The following is a 26,609-nucleotide window of genomic DNA, read 5'->3' on the forward strand; positions in this document are numbered from 1 at the left end:
ATAAAAATCGCACAGGTGATCAAATACCACCAAAAGAAAGTTCTATTTGTGGGGGAAAAAAGGACATCAATTTTATTCAGGTACAGCATTGCACAACGGCGCAATTGTCCGTTAAAGTAACGCAGTGCCAAATTGCAAAATATGGCCTGGTCATTAAGGGGGCAAATCCTTCCGGTCCAGAAATGGTTAAAGTGGAAGGAAAGTAACCGCACTAACCACACTAAAAAGCATCAATCGCATATAGTCATTATTATAAATGGAGCTGCATCCTTCAAAAGTGTCAGAAATGTCCCTTTGTACCCTAAATAACTGGAAAAGTCCGCCTGTCATGTGACATTCCTTATACTCCTGTCTCTGCTGTTCTCAGCACGCGAGCGTGTACTACGTAATTTCCTGAAAGTGACGTAGTACCTGGAGGGACCACTTCCAGCAAATAGGACACTGGGAAAACAATAATTAGAGGAAATGACGCCGCACGTCTGCTGTTCGGCGGCATCATTTCCATTGCAACCGGATGCATTTGGCTTCTGTCCCTGACCGGACAGGCTATCTCCACAGTTCACAACTTGTTATTTCTCTGTGCTATCTCAACCTTCATCTGCATGTTTCTACAAACACACATACATCAATATATTTGTGTGTGCACGTGATTGATGAGCATGCGTGTGTGCCTTCGGCCGAAAGCTAGGAGGGATGGGGGTGGGGGGGTTACTGGGTGGGACTGGGCAGGAAAGGGGTGGGTTTAATGAATTCTAGGCATGTCTGTCTAAGAAAGACTGACAACGGTTTCAGGAAGTGAAAGACAGCTGGCAAACTCAGCTGAAGGGAGAAACTGTTTATGGTAAAGAACGGGAAGCAGCTGATTATGTAGCTTAAAAAAGAAAAAGAAGAATAATTGGTTAGACAATCATCTAGCCAGAAAATGAATGATATCAGATTAAAGATATTTAACATATTATTAGGAAAATTTTCATTTTTGACTAGACTTCCACTTTAAGTTAACTGACATGTGCAGGTGCTGGTAAATTTGGCCTAAGCATCTATGCAATAACAACTTATGGTCATGAAAGGCTTTACTAACTACACAAGCTTTAATATTAACACAATTATATAACAGTTTGCATACCTGAGACATCGTACTGGCATGATATACCTTTCTTGGTACAGTCACTGAAAAAAAAAAAAAAAAAATGAATATTTTATCCAATTGAAGACATGTTTTATGGCAAATGAAATTAAGCAGATTGGAGAGTCAAGTAGTATAGTCCAGACATTTTTGCATGATACATCACAATCCAAATACTTTGCCTAAGGCTGGATTCACATATTTGCAAACTGGATGCAGGTCCCACATCCAATTCGCATGACATGCGAATGAGGCCGGCTATTAATGGAGCTGGTTCACACAAGATTCGGACCTGAATCGCACCTGAACTGGTGAACAGACACGCACCGGACCCTAGGCATGAACCCGCGGCCTCACATATCTGAACCCAGCCTGAAGCTTGAGTATATTGAGCTGTTTAGCTTAGATGTCAAGAAGCACTTAGCAGGCAGAGACAATGGGGCTGACTTAGTAAAAGCAAATAGACTGTTCACATTGCACTTTTCAAGGGCATTTTCCCCAAAGCTTAATGAATGATGTGAAGCTCTGCTGACTTTCATCATCCAATCTTGTTCAAGCTCAATCTTGTGGCTTTTTTCAAATTTTTCCTCGCACATGATTGGGTTTTGTTTGCAAAGTTAATATTAGTCACTTTCCCTAAGCTCCGGCAATAATTCCCATGCGTAGTGCAACTTCCCTTGCAAAAAGAAAAGCCTATTTGCCTTTAGCCAATTAACCCCAAAGACTATCAAATAAAAACCAAACGGGATAAAAAATGCATAGTGTTTAGCACAGAAAACAAAAGCATTATATGGGGAAACACCACTAGAAGGTACAAGGTAAAGAAAGCTGTCACAGCATAGGTTGGCGATTTATGCAACCATAAAGAATTTGCTGTAAGTACAAATAGTGGGATGGAAGTTGTACAACATTTAGGCTATCCTTTTGGGCCACATTGATATAGCATGTTCTATTTTATGGCATTACAAGGTGGTATTGCTGACATAAAGCACTTCTTTCAATTGGTTCTGCTGATTATAAACTCCAGTTGGCTCTGTATTGAATGGATATTAGAATGTACAGTAAATATATTTATGATTTTGTGCGCATTGCTTGGATTCTAAAAGAATCGGTTGTGGTTAGAGTGTTTGTGAATTATCTACTGTACTAACCATGGACACCTTGGAAGCTGAATTACACAAACACATAATTCCAATTTTCCAATCTTACCATGAATAACAGTTTTCTTTAGGTGGAACTTTTTCTCCATAGTCATAAAAGTTGCCATTTTCATCATAACAACCACACTGAGACACACACTTCATAATATCTTCATTTAAATATGGCGAAGATGCAGGGCAGCTGGGATAACAGCCTACAGAGCATTTAGAACAAGAGGAAAATACATACAATATGTTACATTTTATACAATGAAACAATTTCATAATCACGCAGTCACCATCAGGGAGCTGCAAATGTTTAATTGTTCTGGAAAGCCATCCTATGTATAAAACCAATAAGATAAAAAAGAGAAGCCCAAAAAGTGGAAATCTGTAAATGTAAAGGAACTGACAATAATTGTATTTGTTTTACAAGCTTTTTCCTTTATTACACTCCAGATTATATGCAGCAGTAGTAGTACACTTGATGGGGGGGGGGGGGGGTGTAGGAAAGAAGACTTTGTTCTATGTGTTGATGTCCATGGTATTCAGAATTGCTGGAATATGTTTTCTAAAGAATAAAAAAAAATGTAACATGCCTTCCTTGAATAGAATTTACTGTCTTACCTTCAAGACCTGAAAGTTCATATAGGCACTCTCCTTTGGGGTTTCTGCAGGTCTTCATACACTTGTTCCCACAAGGTTTGTAGTGCCATTCACATTCTCCAGCATCATTGTAGTAATCACAGAACATAGCTAGAAATTGCAAGTAGAGGTAAGGTTTATTAGTTTTAACTGACTACATATGACCATAAATAAGCAATTAATCAGTATTAATTTTGGCAGCAAATTTCAATTTAGTTTTAGTCTTAGTCTTAGGACTAATATGGCATTTTAGTTTTAGTCCCATTTTGGTCTTCTGCAAGTCTTTTATTTTTAGTCATATTTAGTCAACTAAAACTCCAGTACATTTTAAGCGACTAAAACGTCCTACATTTTAGTCGACTAAAACTCATTTTAGTCATCTATAATGGAATGGGTGTAGTTCAATTGTAATTTGTATTATTTAAGCATTTCTCTACAATTTCCAAACTCATTATATACTACTGCTGGAGTGAAAAATCAAATACGTTATTATTTATGGTATTAAGCTTTGAGTATGCACTAGCACAGCACTACACAGACACAGATTTAGTCATTAAGTCTTTATTTAGGCAAAATTGTTTTGCCAAGAATATTGCTTTTTTGACCAAAGGGCTAACGTAAAAATGTAATAAAAATATAAAAAAAATAAAAACTTTGCAGGCTCATCGACTTGTGATGATGCCAGTCATGCAGTGCACATTTACATGAACTTTAACAGGTAAAGAAACTGAACAGAAAACAATAAAACCTTTCAGCACTGCAGCTTTACCTGGTGTCAAAGGGACTGGAGTAAAGTAATTTTCTCTGATGATTTATTCCCCTTTATGATTGTTTGGGGCATCCCAAAAAAAACTTGTCCAGACACTCACTCCAGGGAAGAAAAAATAAGCATCAGCTCACTTCATCAGTCCTGTGTCATGCTCATGGCAACAGTACAGCATCCTGAGACCTGAGACCACTGTGGGGGGGTTGCTAAGTTCTCAGCCAACAAGGGAGTGTGCTGACTGCTCACTCGCAATTTTGCCTAAGAACACAGCCATGAATAAAGAATGGTACAAAAACATCCTCAGAGAAGAGAACAACTTCCTTCCCACCTCAACCATCCAAGAATAGCTGCAGAGACTCCAGGGAAGAAAAAATAAGCTTCAGCTCACTTCATCAGACCCGTGGCATGCTCATGGCAACAGTACAGCATCCTGAGACCTGAGACCACTGTGGGGGGGTTGCTAAGTTCTCAGCCAACAAGGGAATGTGTTCACTGCTCACTCACAATTTTGCCTAAGAACACAGCCATGAATAAAGAATGGTACAAAAACATCCTCAGAGAAGAGAACAACTTCCTTCCCACCTCCACCATCCAAGAACAGCTGCAAAGACTCCAGGGAATAAAAAATAAGCATCAGCTCACTTCATCGGACCCGTGTCATGCTCATGGCAACAGTACAGCATCCTGAGACCTGAGACCACTGTGGGGGGGGGGTTGCTAAGTTCTCAGCCAACAAGGGAGTGGGCTCACTCACAATTTTGTCTAAGAACACAGCCATGAATAAAGAATGGTACAAAAACATCCTCAGAGAAGAGGACAACTTCCTTCCCACCTCAACCATCCAAGAATAGCTGCAGAGACTCCAGGGAAGAAAAAATAAGCATCAGCTCACTTCATCAGACCCGTGTCATGCTCATGGCAACAGTACAGCATCCTGAGACCTGAGACCACTGTGGGGGGGTTGCTAAGTTCTCAGCCAACAAGGGAGTGTGCTCACTGCTCACTCACAATTTTGCCTAAGAACACAGCCATGATGAAGAATGGTACAAAAACATCCTCAGAGAAGATAAAAACTTCCTTTCCACCTCAACCATCCAAGAACAGCTGCAAAGACTCCAGGGAATAAAAAATAAGCATCAGCTCACTTCACGAACCCGTGTCATGCTCATGGCAACAGAACAGCATCCAGGCTGAGACCTGAGACCACTGGGGGGGGGTTGCTAAGTTCTCAGCCAACAAGGGAGTGGACCCACTCACAATTTTGCCTAAGAACACAGCCATGAATAAATAATGGTACAAAAACATCATCAGATAAGATAACAACTTCCTTTCCACCTCAACCATCCAAGAACAGCTGCAGAGACCCCAGGGAAGAAAAAATAAGCATCAGCTCACTTCATCAGTTCGGTGTCATGCTCATGGCAACAGTAAAGCATCCTGAGACCACTGTGGTGGGGGGGGGTTGCTAAATTCTCAGCCAACAAGGGAGTGGGCTCACTCACAATTTTGCCAAGAACACAGCCATGAATAAAGGTCTAAGGGATGGCCTGTAAAATGCACAGTGCTGGATGGTGGTCTCAGGTCTAAGAGATGGCCTGTAATGCCCTGGATACCTGTGGTGGTCAGGTCAGACAGAGGAGGCCTGTAATGCTGCTGGACAGTGCTGGAGCCTGGATGGTGGTCTCAGGTCTAAGGAATGGCCTGTAATCTAATGCATAGTGCTGGATGGTGGTCTCAGGTGGTCTAAGGGATGGCCTGTAAAATGCACAGTGCTGGATGGTGGTCTCATGTCTAAGGGATGGCCTGTAATGCCCTGGATGCCTATGGTGGTCAGGTCAGATGAGGCCTGTAATGTTGCTGCACAGTGCTGGATGGTGGTCTCAGGTCTAAGGGATGGCCTGTAATTCACAGTGCCCTGGATGCCTGCGGTGGTCAGAGGAGGCCTGTAATGCTGCTGGGCATGGACAGTGCTGAATGGATGGTGGTCTCAGGTGGTCTAAGGGATGGCCTGTATGCTGGATGCCTGCAGTGGTCAGGTCAGAGAGGAGGCACAGTGCTGCTCAGAGTGCTGGATGGGTGTCTCAGGTTTAAGGGTAATCTGACTCTGAAGTTGAACAGGATGGGCTGGCCTCAGTGGCCTATGCACGCGCACACACACACACACACACACACACACACACACAGTGCTGGATGGCGGATGCCTCTGGTCTGAGGGGAGGCAGTAATGGCTGGCCTGGCTGTCGTAACTCCCTCAGTGGGTGCTCTGCTCTGGATGTGGTGGTGGGTGCCACTGCCTGGGTGGTTGTCTGCCATGCGATTGTGTGACGGAGTCGGGTCTGAGTCCAGAGGCCTTGCTGTAGTGCTGCAGTGCTCTGGTTAGGTGACTGGTCTCGACTTTCTTGTAGTCATCACGTCAGATGTCATGGGGGGGCACACCACACCCCACAGTTGCTTACTGGGAGCGGAAGCAGGCGGAGCTCCGTAAAAAGAGGAAGTTGGGTAAACGTCCCTGCCTCACATTCTTGTTTTGTTTTCATTCGTTAACGAAAACTGATTTGATTTTCATCATAGTTGTCGTCATTTGACGAAAATGTGCTATACTTTGCGTTTCGTTTACTTCACTTGAAAAATGGCGTTGACTAAAACGGTGACGAAAACGTTTATGTTGACGAAATTAACACTGCAATTAATTAATATGCAATTATTTATCGTGAAGACTCAGTCAAAGTGGTTATAAACCTCAGACATGAAATATGAACAAAGCATATCCCTCTATAGCAGGGTTTCTCAACCAGGGTTCTACAGAACCCTAGGGTTCCCTCCAGAGGTTGCTAAGGGTTCCTTGAGCAATGAGAAATTTCTGCCTGTCTGATGATTTCCCATTGACACCACTGATCTTTTTAGCTATCTGTAAGGGGGTAATTCTTCCCAATGACCACATGTTTATGGAGCTTTTTTCCAACTGACCACCATCACACCAATGTACCATGAATTGTAGATATAGCAGTTTTTAGCAGGGGTTCCCTGAGACTGAAAAGTTATTTCAATGGTTCCTCTATGTTGAAAAGGTTGTGAAAGGCTGCTCTATAGTGTGTACTTGTCTCAATCCAGAGCACTAAGTGTAATTTCTATCTGCTGCCTCCTTCCTCTGCTATCTTCATTAATCATTTCTGTCAGGTTTTCCTGACATCAATAGATAAAAAGGTGACGGTAGGGAACTCTAGCACACAGCTTGTGATTGACAGCCTCAGCACTGTTCTTGTGTGCTGTGTGAAATTGGTTGTGTCCCCTCCCTCCAATCAACTCTCAGAGCTCTCCCCACTGAGATCTGCAGAGTATAACTTCAACCTTTCCTCATGTTTTATTATTTTAAAGGCCTCTCAAATACAGAACAATATGTTGATCTTCCAGAAATGCACTCAGGTCTTAGATTCTGTTATGGTCTGACAACCACTTTTTTGGACTGATGTCATGCCTACCCAGTTGTCTTTTGCGAAACTTTTGCTAAACTACCAAGTACTTCCCTAATCTCTACAACATGGACTAATTGTTGTTTATTGCAAAATACTACCTGGGAGGGCTAATTACCCTTCATGAGATAACACAGGAAGTATGCACAGGACATGGGACATCACAGAATTTCTGAGATGATCAATAGGTATTTTTTTGCACTTATTGAACAGATACAGTAGTAAAGAAATCTTTCAATGCTATATAACTAGACCAAAAAGGAGAAAATAAGAGACGTTTATTGTTGGGGTTTGCATACATTTTAAATATGCAAGAAAGCTTCAACACCGTGGGTTTGATTTACTAACAGCAAAGAGTCTGTTTACTTAGCAAAGTACATTTTCACTTTGCAAGGGACTTTTCCTTTTAATTACGTGCACGCAAAAATGCTTTTTATTTATTTTTCTTGCACATGATTATGTATTCTTTTCAAAGTGAATTTACACTACATTCACTAAGCTAAGGAATAATACCCTTGCAAAGTAAAAATTCACTTTTCAAAATAAACATGACTACTCCTTTACTAAATCAACCCCATGGAATCTTTTTTAATGGGAACAATTGTGTGCAGAAATTAAGCAACTGACTCCACCTAGGTACCATATGGTAAAATACTTTTGTCATAGAAGCCCATGTTAACAATAATACGAGCCTTATAACTGAAACAAATCAAATTATGTATTGTAAGCTACAATAATCAGCAGGTTATCTATAGATAATATTGAGCAAAGTTTAAGATCTGTCCTGGAACAGGGCGATCCACAACTGGAAGCAATTTCAGGTTTTATTTTCTCTTAAAGCCCAACTTCAGCTTGGGCAAAAAAAAAGTGTTGGCTCCCAAAAATAAAAAAAAACTTCAGCTGCTATAGGGTGCAATCATACTTACAAATGCACCCTATGTGTGATCAGATGTGAAGACCTCAGCTGGGCTGCCCATGATTAGCTGCGAGTAGACAGCCCCATTCAAGGCAATGGGAGGCTGCCATCTCTCATAGCTAGTGGCAGCTACTCGCATGTAATCGCTCATGCAGTGAAATGATCACATGCAGACTACTGGCATTCAAGGAGGATCACTCGCATGTGATTGCTACTTGAGTGATTACATGCAAGTTGGCACAATTAGCTGAGAGAGCTGGCATCCTTGTATTGCTTTCAATGGGGCTGCCTGCTCGTAGCTAAAAACAGGAACCCCTGCTGGTGATCACAGCTGATCGCACACAGAGTGCATTCGCAATTGTGGATGCATCCATAATCACCCGCTTTTTGACGTTGTTCTCCACAGGCTTTGCTGCATTGCTACTCTTCTGGACTGAAGGATGTCCAGCATCATGAACCAAATGGTGAAACCTAATATGCACCCATGGCTCTTTGCCATAAATACGAAATAAAATACAATAATATAAGACAAGAGCAAGGAAAAATTACAGAGTATATATTCTTTTCAGAAGTACTAAGGAAACTGAACATAGGTAATTATGTTCTGCGCATAACATGTCGCTAATTTGGGATTGCTTTGAATTAACTTTAATACCACTTTTTGGATGAACAGTTGAGATCACCCTTCTTCCACACCTTTCAATAAATGTAATACACAGAACTATATTGTGATACTCACGACATATAGTTGGCGTTCTCCATCTTATGCACACTCCATTCTCACTACAGGCCTGGGCATATGCTGCAACTGCAGTACAGAAACATTCACAATCTCCGCCAGAAACACAAGAACATGAGTCACTGATGCAAGAATCATAGTAAATGGTAGGGTCCACCTGGGTGTAGAAATACATAGGTAGTATATGATTTAAACCTATTGTAAGATTCTATTATCTGTATAATGCAAAAGGAGCACCTTTGTGCTCTGCCTGTGCCGACGCTGATTATTGTACAATTTGTTCTACTTATTCTCTTGTTTTTCTGTTATTTTTCTTATTCTTATACAAGCGTGCTTAAAAAAAGAAAAAAAAAAAAAAAACCTATGGAAGTCTATATGTAGGATGCTTAGTATAGGCCAAGTGAAATGAAGGGCAATAGATCAACATTTTATGGTAGTTTAAAACTTATGGTTAGCAGAACAACCAAAAGCTGTTTAGCCGGCCTCTCCTGGAATAGTTTCTAACAGCTGAAAACAATTAAATGTTCTTTTCAGCTCTTGAAAGATCTATGACATCAAGTATTTTGCTCATTCTGCTAGTGTTCAGTCCCAACTACAATCTGTTTTCTGGTAATGCATTGAACTGTATGTAATTATTTATGTTCTGATGTATGTTGATGTATAGTGGTGTTTTCCGGCCACTACAACTTATGTGATTTGGTATCTCTCGCTGCCCTCCCTTCTTGTTTAGTGCTAGTTAGTTCGGTCCTAACTAGACCCTCCCTGTTACTTACATGTTCCCTCAGTCAGTATTAGTTCTTCTCAGAGGCAGGTTTTAGGAATGTTTTTGTTTTCCTACACTTCATAAGACCGAGAAACATCCTCAGTACTGAACTTACCTAAAATAAAATTACATTGGATTTAACTTCTGTGTCTTCTGGACTTAAGCTTCCTGTACATAGTTCTTTCCTACTACCTGGGACATACTGGACATACTAAGCCGGCCAAAGATTAATCAATCAATCAGCAGGGACCAGCCAAGATTTGATCTACGTATAGGCAGGCTAGCTATTTGAAAATAAGTCGATACATCCTATAGCCCCTAGCAGTGATCATTGTGTTCTACCGGCAGGGAAATCAGGAAATAGAAGGCAGGAGAGATTATCCTATTTCTGTCCTTTTACCCATGGTGGAAAGAAAGAAAATTGCATCATTTTATTGCCTGCTTGTCTATAGAGGTATGTCAATGAATAAAGCAGCACTTTAAAAAGAACAGCTGCTGTATATTTTTAAATATTTATATTTATATAAATTAATATACATGTTTTATTAATGCAATTTTTTCTATAATTACCAAACTATTTCTATCACTGGGAAAGCTGTCAATCTCAAGTGGTGCCCTGTTGGTGCAGTATGACATGAATTTCTTTCTTTGTTGAAAGTTCTCTTAGCGGCCTCCTACTACAATGGGCATTAAGGAAATAACATGGTATTGCTTCTCAGTACTAAAAGAATAATAAAAGGCTGGGATTGTAAAGAACGTGACACATAAACTTATTTTAGCACCAAAGGACAGTAATGGCGTTTTAAGGTGCATATGTCATATTGTCTTTTCAATCTTTAGATGACATACAAATATTGTATGACCTGCAATAGCACCCATATCTGGGTAGAACAGATGTCTTAAGGGTTACATGCCTTTTATCTGTTAATTAATAAAAATATGATTATTTAAATCTTTGTTGCAGATACAAATTAGAAACTGGAAAAACTGAATTTTTGTAAAATCTTACCTGTAAAATTCCTTTCTCTGAGTCCTCCGACAGTCGCCGCCTCTTCATATTCGTCACATATGGGGTATTAGACTTTGCTCCGAAGGAGTAGCTAGGCAACAGAATATGTTAACATTAAAGCTTTTAACATATCCCACCCTCAAGGGGTGGTCCCCTCAGTCAATACCCTCCTACTTCCTGCAACCATATCTCAGTTTTAGTGGAATAGCAGTAGAGTATACAACCAAACCCCAAAGAGGGGCGGGGGCGGCGACTGTCGGAGGACTCAGAGAAAGGAATTTTACAGGTAAGATTTTACAAAAATTCAGTTTTCTCTTACGTCCTCCGACAGTCGCCGCCTCTTCATATTCGTCACATATGGGGACGTCCCAAAGCAGTGCAAACATGAGGGGTGGGAAACGCATCCGCGCCGAAAAGGCAACGCAGTCTCCGCATCAAAGAAAGGAACCTTACCAAAGGAAGGAACCCAGCTGGGCAACAGGAAAAAACAGGTGCTCAACAGGAGCAACAACCCAGGAAAAGACAAATAACCAGGGGATAAAAAACTTATCCCAACAGCCAGTGGACCCCACAAGGGACCCTAGGGAATCGCCGCACTAAGAACCTTGCGGCCAAAGGAAGCATCCGCAGATGCCTGAACATCTACTTTGTAGAATTTCGTGAAAGTGTGCACGGTCGACCAAGTCGCCGCCTTACACACCTGGGCTACAGAAGCCCCATGACGACAGGCCCAAGACGTACTCAGATCTAGTAGAGTGCGCCTTCACAGGCACAGGGGGAACCTTCCCCTGCAAAGCATAGGCCTGTTCAATGGTCTGCCTGATCCATTTTGCGATTGTAGAGGCCGACGCCGCCATGCCCTTCCGAGGACCCTCTGGAAGAACAAACAAGGAATCCGTCTTTCGAAAAGACTCAGTCGATTTAAGGTAAACCCTTATCGCCCGAACAACATCCAGAGAATGTAATCTCACCTCCTTTGGATGTTTAGGCTTCGCGCACAGCAAAGGCAAGACAATATCCTCATTAAGATGGAATTCCGAAACTCGTTTCGGAAGAAAAGAAGGATTAGGTCGCAAGACCACCTTATCCAAATGAACAACCAGATACGGAGACTTGCAGGACAAAGCTGCTAGCTCCGACACTCTGCGAGCCGAAGTGATCGCCACCAAAAAGGCGACCTTTTTGGACAACATAGACAACGAGATCTCCCTGATCTGTTCAAAAGGAGCACGTTGCAACACAGACAGAACGAGATTCAAGTCCCAAGGGGGCAAAGGATCCCTCCTAGGAGGAACCAGATGCCGCACACGCTGAACAAAAGTGCCAACCAAGGAGTTGGAAGCCACGGGACGTTGAAACAGAACGGCCAGCGCAGACACCTGACCCTTTATCGTAGCCAGCGCCAAACGCTGATCGACACCCGTTTGAAGGAAGGACAGCAATCGGGAAACCGAGTACGTGCGGGGTGAAAACCCCCTGGACTCACACCAGGCAAAATAAGCCTTCCAAGTACGGTAATAAACCTTCCCCGAGGAAGACTTCCTCGCGTTGATCAAAGTATGAACGACCCCTGGGGAGAGACCCTTCTCCTTCAGGACCTCGGTCTCAACAGCCAGGCCGTCAAAGCCAGAGACTGTAAAGCAGGATGGTATATCGGCCCTTGAGACAGGAGATCGTCTCGAAGAGGCAGACGCCACAGGGCGTCGACCACCAGATTCACGAGGTCTGCGTACCAGGACCGGCGAGGCCAGTCCGGTGCCACAAGAATCACCGTGCTGCATTCCGAGTGTAACCTGCGAAGGAACCTGGACAGCAACTGAATCGGTGGAAACGCGTACATCAGCCTGTACTGATGCCACGGGGCCACTAACGCGTCCGACGCGTCTGCCCGAGGGTCGCGCGTCCTTGCCACGAACCTTCTCACCTTGTTGTTGAGACGGGACGCGAACAGGTCCACATCTGGAAGACCCCACTTCGCGCACAACATCTGGAAGACAGCCGGGTGGAGAGACCATTCCCCCTGATCCAGGGTCTGGCGACTCAGATAGTCCGCCTGCCAGTTCTCCACCCCCGGAATGTGAACCGCCGTTATCGCCGGGACATGAGTCTCGGCCCAAGACAGAATGTCGGCCACTTCTCGAGCCGCTCGGGCACTCCTGGTGCCCCCTTGGTGGTTGATGTAGGCCACCGCCGTGGCATTGTCCGTCTGCACCCGAACCGGGCAGCCCTGCAGCCGGTCCGTCCAGCGATGAAGACAGAGATTTATCGCACGCAATTCCAGAATGTTGATCGGAAGGGAAGACTCCCCCTCCGACCAAGTTCCCTGGGCGGACAGAACGCCCAGAACACCACCCCAGCCCGACAGGGTTGTGATCACCGTCCACGAGATAGGACGAAACGACTTGCCCCCGGACACCATCGGGGACTGGAGCCACCACAGAAGGTCTCTTCTGGTGCGATGACTCAACGAGATTTGAAGATCCAGAGATTGAGGTCGCCCGTCCCACATGTACAAGATCTCCGCTTGGAGACCACGCGTGTGAAACTGGGCGAAGGGAATCGCCTCGAAGGCCGAGACCATCAATCCCAGACATCTCATGCACATCCGCAGAGACGAGTGCGGAACGTCCCTGAGGGACCTGACTTCCTCCTGAAGAGTTCTGAGTTTGTCTTCCGGCAGGAAGACCTTCGCCTGCACTGAGTCCAGAATCATTCCCAGGTAGGGAAGACGAACCGACGGACTCAGTGTCGACTTTGGAAAATTTATCGTCCAACCAAACTCCTGCAGAGTTTGCATCGTGACAGACAGGTCCTTCTCCAGACCCTGGCTGGTCGCAGACCGAACCAGAATGTCGTCCAGATACCCCAGGACAGAAATGCCCTGGGCCCTCAATAATGCCAGAACCGGTGCAAGCACCTTGGTGAAGACCCGCGGAGCCGAGGCGAGACCAAAGGGCAACGCCACGAACTGGTAGTGATCCTCCGCAATGGCAAATCGAAGGAACCTCTGGTGACCCTCGAAAATGGGGATGTGAAGATACGCATCCTTCAAATCGATGGAGGCCATGAATTCCCCCGGAACCAGGGCAGCCACCACCGACCGCAGGGATTCCATGCGGAACTTGCGAACCCGCACAGAGCGGTTCAGAGCCTTCAAGTCCAGAATTGGACGAACCTTGCCCTCCTTTCTGGGCACGGTGAACAGATTGGAATAAAACCCCCGAAATCTGTCCCGATGAGGCACCGGAACTACCACTCCCTGAGCCCTCAGGTCCCGCACCGCCAGGTGCAGGTCCCGTAAACGCTCTGGAGACAGTTGAAGATTTGAGGGAAAAAATCTGCTCTCCGGCCGAGAGAGAAACTCGATCTTGTAACCAGATCGAACGATCTCCTGAACCCATCTGTCCCGCACGCGGGCCAACCAGGGCTGAAGAAAACCGAGCAAGCGTCCCCCCACCCCAAAACTGGGTGAGGGCGCCCCTTCAGGCCGCACTGTTATGGGCTGCGGATCCGGATTGACCGGACTTCTGTTTCCCAGACCAGGGCTTCTTCTGAGAGCCTTGACCTTTGAACGGTTTGCCCTTGTAGTGCGACCGAAAGGCACGAAAGGACCCCTGAGGGGGCCGAAAATTAGCATGCTTCTTCCCAGAAGCCCCCTTAGCCTTGGGGAAATGGGGCAAGAGAGTGCTCTTACCTCCGGTGATCCCCTTAATCAACACATCCAAGGACTCCCCAAAAAGGCGAGACCCATCATAAGGCAGATTGGCTAAGGTCTTACGTGAAGACTGGTCCACCGACCAACATTTCAACCAAACCAGGCGGCGAGACAACACCGCCACGCTGTGCACACGTGCAGCCAATGGGACTAGGTCCAAGTCCGCATCACACAGATACATGACCCCCTGGTGGATTTGATCCACCATATCCAGGGTCGCCGGCGAGGCCGAATCGGCCACTAGGACGCGCCTAAGCATCTGCGTCCAACTTGCGACCGCCTGGGCCGCCATGAGAGAGGCAAACAGAGCCTTAAGCATAGAACCCGTAACAGAATAAGTATGACGGGCAAGAGACTCCAATCTCCTATCCGTGGCATCACGGAACACAGGGGAATCCTCTGCAGGAATCGCAGTGGATTTGTTTAAAACCGCAATCGCGTGATCCACTGGGGGTGGCACACACCACCTTTCATCAGTGGAAGGCGAGAAAGGATAACGCAGCTTGAACCTACTTGGTACAGCAAAAGGTTTGCGCAGATTGCGCCATTGTTCCTTAACAGCGCGCTGAAAATCATCATTGCAGGGAAAAACCTGCGGCGTCCTGCGTTTTCTCTGCGTCCCATAAGCCGCCAAGGCAGCAGGGGGACACATTTCATCCTGCAAACGCAGCGTTTGCTTTATGGAAGCAATCAATTCATCCATGATTGCAAGCTCTTCAGGCGAGCCAGGGGGAGAATTATCAACCCCTTCAACTTCAGCCTCCACCTCGGACCCCACTAGATCCAGGGAGGAGCGGGACCCCGATAAGGAGGCCCCCGCCATAACAGCCCCATCACCTTCACCCTCAGAATCAGAGGAAAGAGCAACTCTGGGTCTTTTAGTAGATTGAGCAGCCACCAGCATCTGCACCTGAGCAGCAAGGCCAGCCACAATAGTGGCTAAATCTCCCCCTGGGGGGGAAACAGCGGTCCCCTGGCTTTCCACCAGGGCGGTAGGAAATTTGCCCTCCTGAGAATCCATTGCCCCTATAACAAATGCCGGATAATAAAGGGTTAACTGCCCCTTTAACAAGCGCAGCGAGCGCAGCCCACCGCACCACACCCAAGCACAATGAGACCCCCACAGGGAATATTAAACTTAACACAGGCAATGGATAGCAAGAACAGAAGGATAAAACCTGAGGAGACCCTCGCCGCTGCTGCTGCCTCGATTGGTGTTCCTGGAGAAGAGGAAGTGATGCTGCCAGGGCGCTCTATGAAAGCCTATGGGAGGCTACAAGAAAATGGCCGCCATGTATGTAGAACATGCGGCCGGAGCAAGTGTAGGCAAAATGGCGCCATTTGGCGCCGAAACCGCCGCTCCACAGTGCAGTAATGCACACATGTCACCCATGTATAAAAACACATGTCAGATCGCCGCAGCGATCGCTGTATAATGCCCAAACATGCCACAAAACATGCCCCACAGCACACAGCTTCTCACACTGACAAGGCTGACACACACAGTGTCACACAGCTCCCCCCCCCCCTTGCAGCCCACAGCATGCAGCCGAGAGATAGGAAGACAAACAGTGTGAATAGAGGCAGGTTACACAGTCCCAGACTGACACCCCCCCAGACAGACAGGTCCCCACATAGATACACTTACCTCACATGGCGTGGGGGAACCGCACAGGCGAACAAGCCGCTGCACATGAGGCAGGGAGAGTCGCATACAAGACGCACAGAATGGGGGTTAAGAAACCGCACAGCGTCCAGTGAGGTAGCCACCTCACCAATCATCCCTGGACCGAACAGGGATGGGTTGTTCACTGTGCCAGGAGCGTTACCTGGCTGAACGCTCGATGGCAGGCTGGGAAGCCACTGACCCACGACCTGCGACCAGGGGGATCAGCCCGAGACCCAGCCCGCATGATCCTCTTCATCCGAAGAACTAACTAACGCTGACAAAAAGAACAGCTAAGTAAAGGTAGAGAGAAAACTCAAACAAAAAATCAAAAAAGAAGAAAGAGTCTGGGGCAGAAAGCCCCAGCACAGAGAGAGCCAGCCACTCCTGACAAGCTAGACATTAAAACTGAGATATGGTTGCAGGAAGTAGGAGGGTATTGACTGAGGGGACCACCCCTTGAGGGTGGGATATGTTAAAAGCTTTAATGTTAACATATTCTGTTGCCTAGCTACTCCTTCGGAGCAAAGTCTAATACCCCATATGTGACGAATATGAAGAGGCGGCGACTGTCGGAGGACGTAAGAGAAACATAGTTTTAATAGGAGGTAAGGGTCACCCATTGACCACTTCCTTTCATGGCATATTACCCACTGATGCTATAGCACAAAATAGAATCCTGGGAGCAATGAAGCTGCACCTTCCTAATACTTTGATTGAATTCTAACGATAGATAGATAGATAGATAGATAGATAGATAGATAGATAGATAGATAGATAGATAGATAGATAGATAGATAGATAGATAGATAGATAGATAGATAGATAGATAGATAGATAGATAGATAGATAGATAGATAGATAGATAGATAGATAGATAGATAGATAGATAGATAGATAGATAGATAGATAGATAGATAGATAGATAGATAGATAGATAGATAGATAGATAGATAGATAGATAGATAGATAGATAGATAGATAGATAGATAGATAGATAGATAGATAGATAGATAGATAGATAGATAGATAGATAGATAGATAGATAGATAGATAGATAGATAGATAGATAGATAGATAGATAGATAGATAGATAGATAGATAGATAGATAGATAGATAGACCTTTAAGAATACACTATTTAAACACTGTAATCAACTAGGTTGCAAGTTTTTCTAGTAAGGCTTTCTATACTGCTTATTTCTGTACTGCTTACTGCTATTGGCTTATATTATTTGGGAGCGTGTTTTCCGAGAACATGATTTAATACCAAAAGATTATAAAAATAAAATGTAATTTACCTGAGAGTGACAAGGTTGAAAGACGCTGCTGGTAATAATTGCACATTGCTTTGTTGCCCAGGCTTTCCTATATGGGTTGATGGAGCAAGGATCCTTGACATGGTGCACATTTGGGCATTTTGGGTCTATTTTCCAGCTGTTATAGAATTCCATCAAGTTCTCTACCACTGAATGACTCCTTGTAGTGAAATCATTATTTGCATTTCCATCGTAGTTGCCACAGATGCCACATACTTTTCTCTATATTATGAGTCAAGCAGAGATAGAAAACAATATTGAATTTGGAGCCAGGACACTTATATGCTCAAGCTGGATTAGCTGGTAAATAACATTATTGTAGCCACAGTTGGCCAAGCATGGAAAGATACTGTTCAATGCTTTGGTGAGACAATACAAATATGATTGAAGTAATGTGCAACATGGTTTGTGTGAATGGGTCATAAACCGTCAAAGCTGAGGACCTGTTCCTGATTATCTGATGAAACAGCTGACAGTGGTGAGCTGCCCCCTTGATGGCAATAGGAAGCTTGTCTGACATGGATATGATAATGGCAGTCTGCAGCTGGCTAAAAGAGCTCTCATTAGCCTCTCTAGCTACTTGAAATGTGAAGTGATTTCTTTTCAAAAATTAGACAATTTATATTAGAAAGGTGGCAATTGAACCCATGGAAAATGCAAAGTTTTCTGAAATTCTGTTAAGATTTTTTTAAATGAACTTCTTCTTAATGCTTATAACTATAGAGGTGATTGAGGGCTTGTTTACTGCATTAGTGTGCATGATGGCACAGTTTCACTTTAAGGTCACCACAAAAAACATGAGAGCATGCTTTTGATTGGTGAAAAAAAGTTTAACCATCACATACTGAAAGGGCTTGTTACTGTCAAAACATTAGAACAACATGGGGAAAAAATCACATAACTTTGTGAGAGATTTAGAGTTGTATGTATTTCTATTCTGAGTTTCTATGTCAGTATGTTGGGTGGAGTTATGTGTCTTACCATAGACTCAAACCGTATATGCAAGAGTAGGTGTTACTTTTATATTTAGAATTACTCCCTTCTTGGGACACACTTTTTGCTGACATCGTCTTTACATATAGTATAAAAGACAACTATATTTACAGATCAAGCAGAGATGAGAAAAGAACATCCTACACTCTGAAGACATGTAACATCTCTCTCTCTCTCTCCTTTTGACACGTGACATCTTTCTGTTTTGTTCTCTTTCGTGATTTGCTTTACTTTAGGAAAATAAACATCTTTCCTAAAGTATTGTGACAGCTAAGAAATGTCTATTTCGAACAAACTGGTTTTATCTGACCCATTAGACTGCTTCAAATGATCTAGATGTGTTTCTAAATGCACAAAATATAAATGTTTATTGATTAGCTGTGAAGGGACTGAAGAAATTGTTTCTGCTGAGGCATATCTAGCTGCCCCCTGGGAGAAGTAAAAAAGTTGAAGGAAACTAGCACAAAAGCAGGAACCTGCAGAGTGTAAAGATGGTCTCATTGGATCCTGCAGCCTGGTGTGAAGAAGACACGAGAACCTTCACTTCTGTAATGCTACCTGGCTAGTTGTTATTAGAAATGGGTGAACGGTTCGGCCCGAGCATGAGTTCAGGCCGAACATTTGCCTGTTCGGCTGTTCGCCGAACACCCAAATTTGTAGGTTGTTCACCCAGACGAACACCCTGCATTACGCTAAGCGCTGCACAGTGCATTCTGTGCCCTGATTGGGCAAAGCTTTGCCCAATCAGGGCACAGTGTAAGCTGGTTGTTAAGGAGTGGGGCCAGGAAGCCTGCCGCGGTATCCTTAACAACCAATGGGTCATCAGCTGTTAATGGGTTTCCCCCGCTGACAGATAAAAAAAGAAAAAGTGAGGTAAAAAAAAAAAAAAGAAAAAAACATTGAGCGAGCATCCCTCACCTCCTGAACCATAAGAGGCAGAGCCCCCCTGCCCCATCGCACCCCCCATGTTGAGGGCATGTGGCCTGGTATGTTTAGGAGGGGGTTGCTTGGTCCCCCCCCCCTTTCCTGACCTGCCAGGCTGCATGCCCAGATAAGGGTCTGGTATGGTTTTTCAGGGGGGACCCCAAGCCGTTTTTTTAAAAAAAATTGGCGTGAGGTGCAGCACAAAAGTAAAATCAAAAGTTGTACCTTAAAGTCAGAGCTGAGCTTTATGTGGATGGTGGCCTTGGTATCCCACATGATGAAAAGTCCATTAACACTTTTTAAAATGAGGTAGATTCCTTTACGAATTAATTCATACTGAATACCGTTTGTTTCTCCTCTCTTTACAACCTCGATCTTCTCTTTGTCAAAGCAAAGTTCTTCTCCCTGACACATACAACAAAATTGACATGCCAAACAAGTCATTAAATACAGTTATAAAATGGCAAGTGAATAAGAATTGTACTATCTAGGTACCTGGATATATTAAAATAAAGTGCAAAACGAAGGAGTTTAGTTATAAAGCAGCAACTCCATTTTGACATCTTTTTTCCACTAGACACTAGTCTAAAGCTCTCCAATCAGCAGGGAGCATGAGCTTTAGTGAATGCAGAGCTATAGAACTATTTTAGCAAGGGGTGCAGCAAACATCTGCAGAGAGTCCATGACTTTCACACAAAGAGTAAGGGTTTTTCATTGCAGCATGCTGACAGGAGACAGGATTTTCTGTAAGACTTGGCACACCTTTTGTTTTGTTGCACCTGGAATTAATTTAGTCAATTTAAATGTAATATTAAATTTTACATTTTACATTTTAACCCTTTTACCACCATCACCATATGCCATAAGTTGGTGGCTGCTGGAGGTTTTACACACACTTCTGGTGGCTGTGAGTATTTCTGACAAGCTGAATGTAAGCTTCCTCACCTCCAAACACTCCTGTAAGTGCTGTTCCCCCCTCTCCATGCTTGCCCCCACTATGTTTCCCAGGCTCTACGTGCCCATCAGCCAATCCAAGACAGACATTGTGAATGCCGCTGGGAGGTGAGGAGGTAGATCAGCGAACATTTATTTGCTGCTCTCTCCTGCCTAATAATCCAGAAGTGATGTTTAAAACATTACTTCTGGGTCCTGGTTTCACTTTCCTCAGACAGTATGGCTAGGAAAGATGTTAATCTGCATTCAATTTGCTTTATTGGAGAGTAGCTGAGACAACAGGGGTCTTTTTGAACCCTGATGTCTCATTAAAAAGAACTTGTCACTAAAAAAAACCATCACATAAAAAATTACATTTACAGTAAGCACTTAACCCTCCCACCCACCTCCACATGCACACATGTACGAACACAAATACATACATCAGAGGCACCTACGTAGAATAACGCAGATTGTGATGCACATTTTGCCATGCAAGCCAGAGTGAGAGCAAAAATGTAAGGCCAATTATTCATTGTTAAATCTAATCTGATGACCTATAGGGGATTTAAAATATTGAGCACCGAGGTTTGTTGCCATTCCTCGGGTGCGCACAAGTTAAAGCCTTGACATGTTTACATGAACCTCATTTTTTATATTTTACTAAAAGATTGGGTAATATATTAGGGAAGATGTACTAAAACTGGAGCACTCCGAATCTGGTGCAGCTGTTCATGGTCGCCAATCAGATTGTAACTTCAGCTTGTTCAATTAAGCTTTTACAATAAAACCTGGAAGATGATTGGTTTTATGCAGAGCTGTACCAGATTTTGCACTCTCCAGTTTTAGTAAATCTCCCATGGTCTTTTTGCCCTTTAGTGTATTTATTACTGAATTTTTGTTGTTCATAAACATGGTCATATTGTGTGACATAAAAAATTTAATCTGCCAATATTTTATTCTCTAGTGTGTCTGCTTTTAGAAAATATATCATGTTTGGGTGTTTAACTAATCTTAAATCCTAAATAGATTTTTAAACCTTTGTGCAAAAGCACAAAAAGCATCTCTAACAGTAAAAGATTTAAACGGCCCTTGTTGACTTGGGCTCATCTAAATCTTTGGCAAACATCTGGATTTCCAATCCAGGTCACAGTGCAATTAGTCCTATATATGAATACATTGAATGTTACACTAACTGGGTTTAATAAGTTCGTAACACTTTTCAATGGTTCACTCTTACTAAATATTTAAAATATTTTTTTTTTTTTTTTGGGGGGGGACCCATGAGATTTACTATTGCCATCTGTGTCCCCATCAGAGGATTTTCCCCTCTATTCCTTGTATCACTTTTTGTCTCAGTGATAATGGTTATCAGTGTTTACACAACAAAACAACCGGAAAGGGGTCCTAACACCCGAAGACTTTATTCCCTAAATGTTTGCATTAGATTCTTATAGAAGACTCCCACTGATCTCCACACAGATTCAGCACCCAGCATATGAGTCATTTACGTACACTGGTATTCAACCTGAATACCCACATTGAGAAACGTATTCATTTATACAAATTGAATTGAGTACTGATGACATATTAAATGCATTTTTAATCTAAACACTTACCCCAAAAAAGATCTTGATAATTTTGGTACATATGGTGCCATTATAGCCACACTGCACATTTTGCATGATAACTCTGAAGGAGCTTTGGCCTTTATCTTCACAGTTATCCTTAGGAAAAAGATTTACAAAATGAATACTTGAGCAGCCATTTCATAATTGATGATTAAACTCTTTATAAAAAAAAACAAAATGAGAACCAATATGAATAGCAGTCAATATAATAGTATACACAAAAAAAAAATCAGCAATATTGGACTTCAACAGCCTAAATAAAAAAAAAAAAACACAGGTAGAACTAGCATAAAATATATATATTTTTTGTAAATGCCTGTATACAGTGCCTAAATAATATTTACAGATATTTATCACCTTTCGCAGAAATCACTGTACTTCCCGTAACAATGATTTCTTCTAATTTTTTAACCTAGGAGGACAGAGCCACCTTTTGTTGGGATCAGCATCGAATTCATGAACTGAGATGCCAGCTCAAAGATAACACAGTTGTGTAAATCCTACTGCTATGCTTACAAATAAATGAAACAGGTCAGTCCAACTTGTAAAGTTATTGAAAAGTCCACTTTAAGGGCAATAACCCGATAGCAACTAATCAGATTCCATGTTATACTCGTCAGGCATCAGCAGGAGGAATTCTAGTTCAGGTTTGAATAACACCACAAATCTCAAGATGAGTCCAAACCTCAAGAAAAGACTCTTCAGCACTGTGTTGGATTGGCTTCTTGTGAGATTTGGAAACCTCAGCTTTCCCAGGAATCCTGGATGTCACCCTTACCCAGGACAGCTTACCAGGAGTGTTAGTCTTTCTTAGAGGGGGTTGTAGGGGTCTGCTTCAACAAGATGCAATATTTGTTATAGCAGTTCAGATACTATTGTTATCAACATAACAAACACACTTTCCTTTTGTATAAGAACAACTTACATGCTTTTGGGTAAGAAAGAAGAGTAAATCTGTACCTGAACCAATGTGTATTCACAGGCTCCACTAAAGGTGAAATGTTTGTTATCAAAGGATATGTGATGACCATCTCCATAAACGGAACAGCTTCCCAGGCACTGTTCATGGGTACAATGCCACTTCCTGTTATTGCAGGTGCTAAACAAGTGAAGCAGATAAGTATACCATTAACTTTTGGCTAGATATACCTTTGTCATACTTTGCATTGCTAGATATTATAAAGATGATTGTTGACTTTTTCACTGATGATAGTGAATAATGCTGAATTTTTATTACTGAGACAAGCAAGTTTATTTTTTATTTTTTTATTGATTACTGTTATTTTTTTTATTTAACAAAGATTTTTATTGAAGCTTGAGCACTGTACATTGCCATCATTGCATGTCAGTGTAAAGCACAGCAAATATAAAACCGCCACAGATGTCAATTCCAAAATCACGGTAATTACATAAATACATTAACATCTTCCTATTCCATAAATTCTGTCACATACAGTGGGTACGGAAAGTATTCAGACCCCCTTAAATTTTTCACTCTTTGTTATATTGCAGCCATTTGCTAAAATTGTTTAGGTTCATTCTTCTTCCTCATGAATGTACACATAGCACCCCATACTAACAGAAAAACACAGAATTGTTGACATAGTTGCAGATTTATTAAAAAAGAAAAACTGAAATATCACATGGTCCTAAGTATTCAGACCCTTTGCTGTGACACTCATATATTTAACTCAGGTGCTTTCCATTTCTTCTGATCATCCTTGAGATGGTTCTACACCTTCATTTGAGTCCAGCTGTGTTTGATTATACTGATTGGACTTGATTAGGAAAGCCACACACCTGTCTATATAAGACCTTCCAGATCACAATGCATGTCGGAGCAAATGAGAATCATGAGGTCAAAGGAACTGCCTGAAGAGCTCAGAGACAGAATTGTGGCAAGGCACAGATCTGGCCAAGGTTACAAAAAGATTTCTGCTGCACTTAAGGTTCCTAAGAGCACAGTGGCCTCCATAATCCTCAAATGGAAGACGTTTGGGACGACCAGAACCCTTCCTAGAGCTGGCCGTCCGGCCAAACTGAGCTATCAGGGGAGAAGAGCCTTGGTGAGAGAGGTAAAGAAGAACCCAAAGATCACTGTGGCTGAGCTCCAGAGATGCAGTCAGGAGATGGGAGAAAGTTGTAGAAAGTCAACCATCACTGCAGCCCTCCACCAGTCGGGGCTTTATGGCAGAGTGGCCCGACGGAAGCCTCTCCTCAGTGTAAGACACATGAAAGCCCGCATGGAGTTTGCTAAAAAACACCTGAAGGACTCCAAGATGGTGAGAAATAAGATTCTCTGGTCTGATGAGACCAAAATAGAACTTTTGGCCTTAATTCTAAGCGGTATGTGTGGAGAAAACCAGGCACTGCTCATCACCTGTCCAATACAGTCCCAACAGTGAAGCATGGTGGTGGCAGCATCATGCTGTGGGGGTGTTTTTCAGCTGCAGGGACAGGACGACTGGTTGCAATCGAGGGAAAGATGAATGCGGCCAAGTACAGGGATATCCTGGACAAAAACCTTCTCCAGAGTGCTCTGGACCTCAGACTGGGCCGAAGGTTTACCTTCCAACAAGACAATGACCCTAAGCACACAGCTAAAATAACGAAGGAGTGGCTCACAACAACTCCGTGACTGTTCTTGAATGGCCCAGCCAGAGCCCTGACTTAAACCCAATTGAGCATCTCTGGAGAGACCTAAAAATGGCTGTCCACCAACGTTTACCATCCAACCTGACAGAACTGGAGAGGATCTGCAAGGAGGAATGGCAGAGGATCCCCAAATCCAGGTGTGAAAGACTTGTTGCATCTTTTCCAAAAAGCCTCCTGGCTGTATTAGATCAAAAGGGGGCTTCTACTAAATACTGAGCAAAGGGTCTGAATACTTAGGACCATGTGATATTTCAGTTTTTCTTTTTTAATAAATCTGCAACAATGTCAACAATTCTGTGTTTTTCTGTCAATATGGGGTGCTATGTGTACATTCATGAGGAAGAAGAATGAACCTAAATGATTTTAGCAAATGGCTGCAATATAACAAAGAGTGAAAAATTTAAGGGGGTCTGAATACTTTCCGTACCCACTGTATCTTAGGACCGAAACTACTACCTCACAAGTGTTCTGCAGTTATTTTTTACACAGAAGAGCATAGTTAACCAGCATTGAGCCCAAGCAACCTGTCTATGATCAGAACCACCGGGGCAACCCCCGGAACATCCTGTCACAGTGCCCACAATCTTTCATATTTAAGCGTACTGCCTCTATGTTGGTAAATTATCTCTTCCATTCTTAGCTTCTTGCCTACATTTTTAACCCATTCCCCTTCTGTTGGGGGATCCTCCGACTTCCAATGTACCATGATTCGCTTCCGTGCCTGAAACAGGATTCTAAGTATGGCCTCTCTGGTGTATATTTCCCAATCATATTTTTCCAATATACCCAATAAGCAAGCTTTCGGGTCTAGGGGGAGGGACACCTGAAACACTGAGTTGAATTTTTTTTTCACCACCTCCATAGAAGGTAATTTACGTCTCCATGATCACACTTACGCCTTGTACATGTAGACTTTATTTGCAGGCCCATCAAATGCAGTCTATGGGAGTGAAATATACCCTCAACAATATATACAATTGGGTCAACCTTTGCGTCACATTCAGTGAGCATGTGACCATGGCTTGAAAAGTCTCCTCCCATTGCTCACCTTCCAGTTGACCTACATCTCGTTCCCAGCGTTCCATCACTCTCAAGGGATGCTGCCTCAATTAGGACAGTAAGAGCATGGCATAACTTTGTGATATAAACCCTTTAGATGGGTCAGCATCCCTAATGAGACTGAGTCCTGGAATTGGATCACTATTATTTTTTGATTATTATTTTTTTATAATTGTTTTATAATCTTATAGCTATAATTTGTTTGATGATCTGAACCATTTAAGTGTGTTAAATGCGCAAAAAAAAAAAAAAATCAGGAAGGTGGCAAATACTTTTTCACAGCACTGTATTGAGTATTTAACCCCTGCAGTGTAGCAGGGGGTTTAAATTTGCAGCTTTCCTTAAAATATTACCTGGTGATCCTGTCCTTGTTCAAATGACTTCCAGTTATAGGGTGATGCTCTCTGTTGTGTTTTTTAGAGCATATGGAATCTTGTAGAAACACAGCCTGCTTTTGTATTCTAGGACTATTCTATTTTGAATAGGATATGTTAGCCATCCTATACACCCTCACATGTTTAAAAAAAAATTAACATTAAATGACATTTAATCTGGGCAGTAGTAAAAGCGGTAATCACAGTATGTTCCCTAGACAAGATTAAAATTGTGTACCAAGTATTGCAAGCAACAGAGATGGTGGTGCCTGGGCTGTATGCAGCTTCATTGTGGATACATGAACATTGTTCTTCAGGGATACAGTTTCCATTTCCATCAGAAACCAAGCCTTTAGGACAAACACAACCTGAAATGCACTGGGAGCTGTACTGTGGAGGAACAAAACAATGCACATAAATAGAGAAAAAGAAATATGCTGAAGAGATAATAATTATAATATTCATAATAATTATATGAATAACAATAATAATATTAATAATAATAACCTATTAAGAATTAGACTAATATAAGGATTGCCATGCTAATCTTCTAAATGCTAATTTTCTGGCGGTCATATTTTTTTCTGGTTTCATTACTCTCTCTTCATTTACTAAACCTGGTACACAGAAATCTTGTGCAGCTTTGCATAGTAGCCAATCAGCTTCTAGGTTTTAGCCCCCGTTCACATCTGGGCGATTCGACATGGGATTTGAATTACAGCCTATTGCCGGCAGCGGCACCCTCTGAATCAGTATGATGCAGACCTT

General features: G+C 43.0%; 1 protein-coding gene across 1 annotated transcript in view; it reads right to left on the reverse strand.

Annotated features, from left to right (window-relative positions):
• LOC309565961 (mucin-2-like) overlaps window positions 1–26,609 on the reverse strand; it is a gene marked incomplete at its 5' end in the record, with an annotated part of 134,157 nt that overhangs the window by 12,132 nt on the left and 95,416 nt on the right. Inside the window, 9 exon segments of the mRNA XM_082270989.1 lie at window positions 1,127–1,170; window positions 2,336–2,480; window positions 2,893–3,021; window positions 8,802–8,958; window positions 17,255–17,494; window positions 19,415–19,594; window positions 21,742–21,849; window positions 22,714–22,852; window positions 26,080–26,231. Of these exon segments, the coding sequence (XP_082127115.1) occupies window positions 1,127–1,170; window positions 2,336–2,480; window positions 2,893–3,021; window positions 8,802–8,958; window positions 17,255–17,494; window positions 19,415–19,594; window positions 21,742–21,849; window positions 22,714–22,852; window positions 26,080–26,231 (1,294 nt within the window).

The sequence above is a fragment of the Pelophylax lessonae genome (assembly GCF_965119305.1).
Source record: "Pelophylax lessonae genome assembly, chromosome: 10".
NCBI lineage: Eukaryota > Metazoa > Chordata > Amphibia > Anura > Ranidae > Pelophylax > Pelophylax lessonae.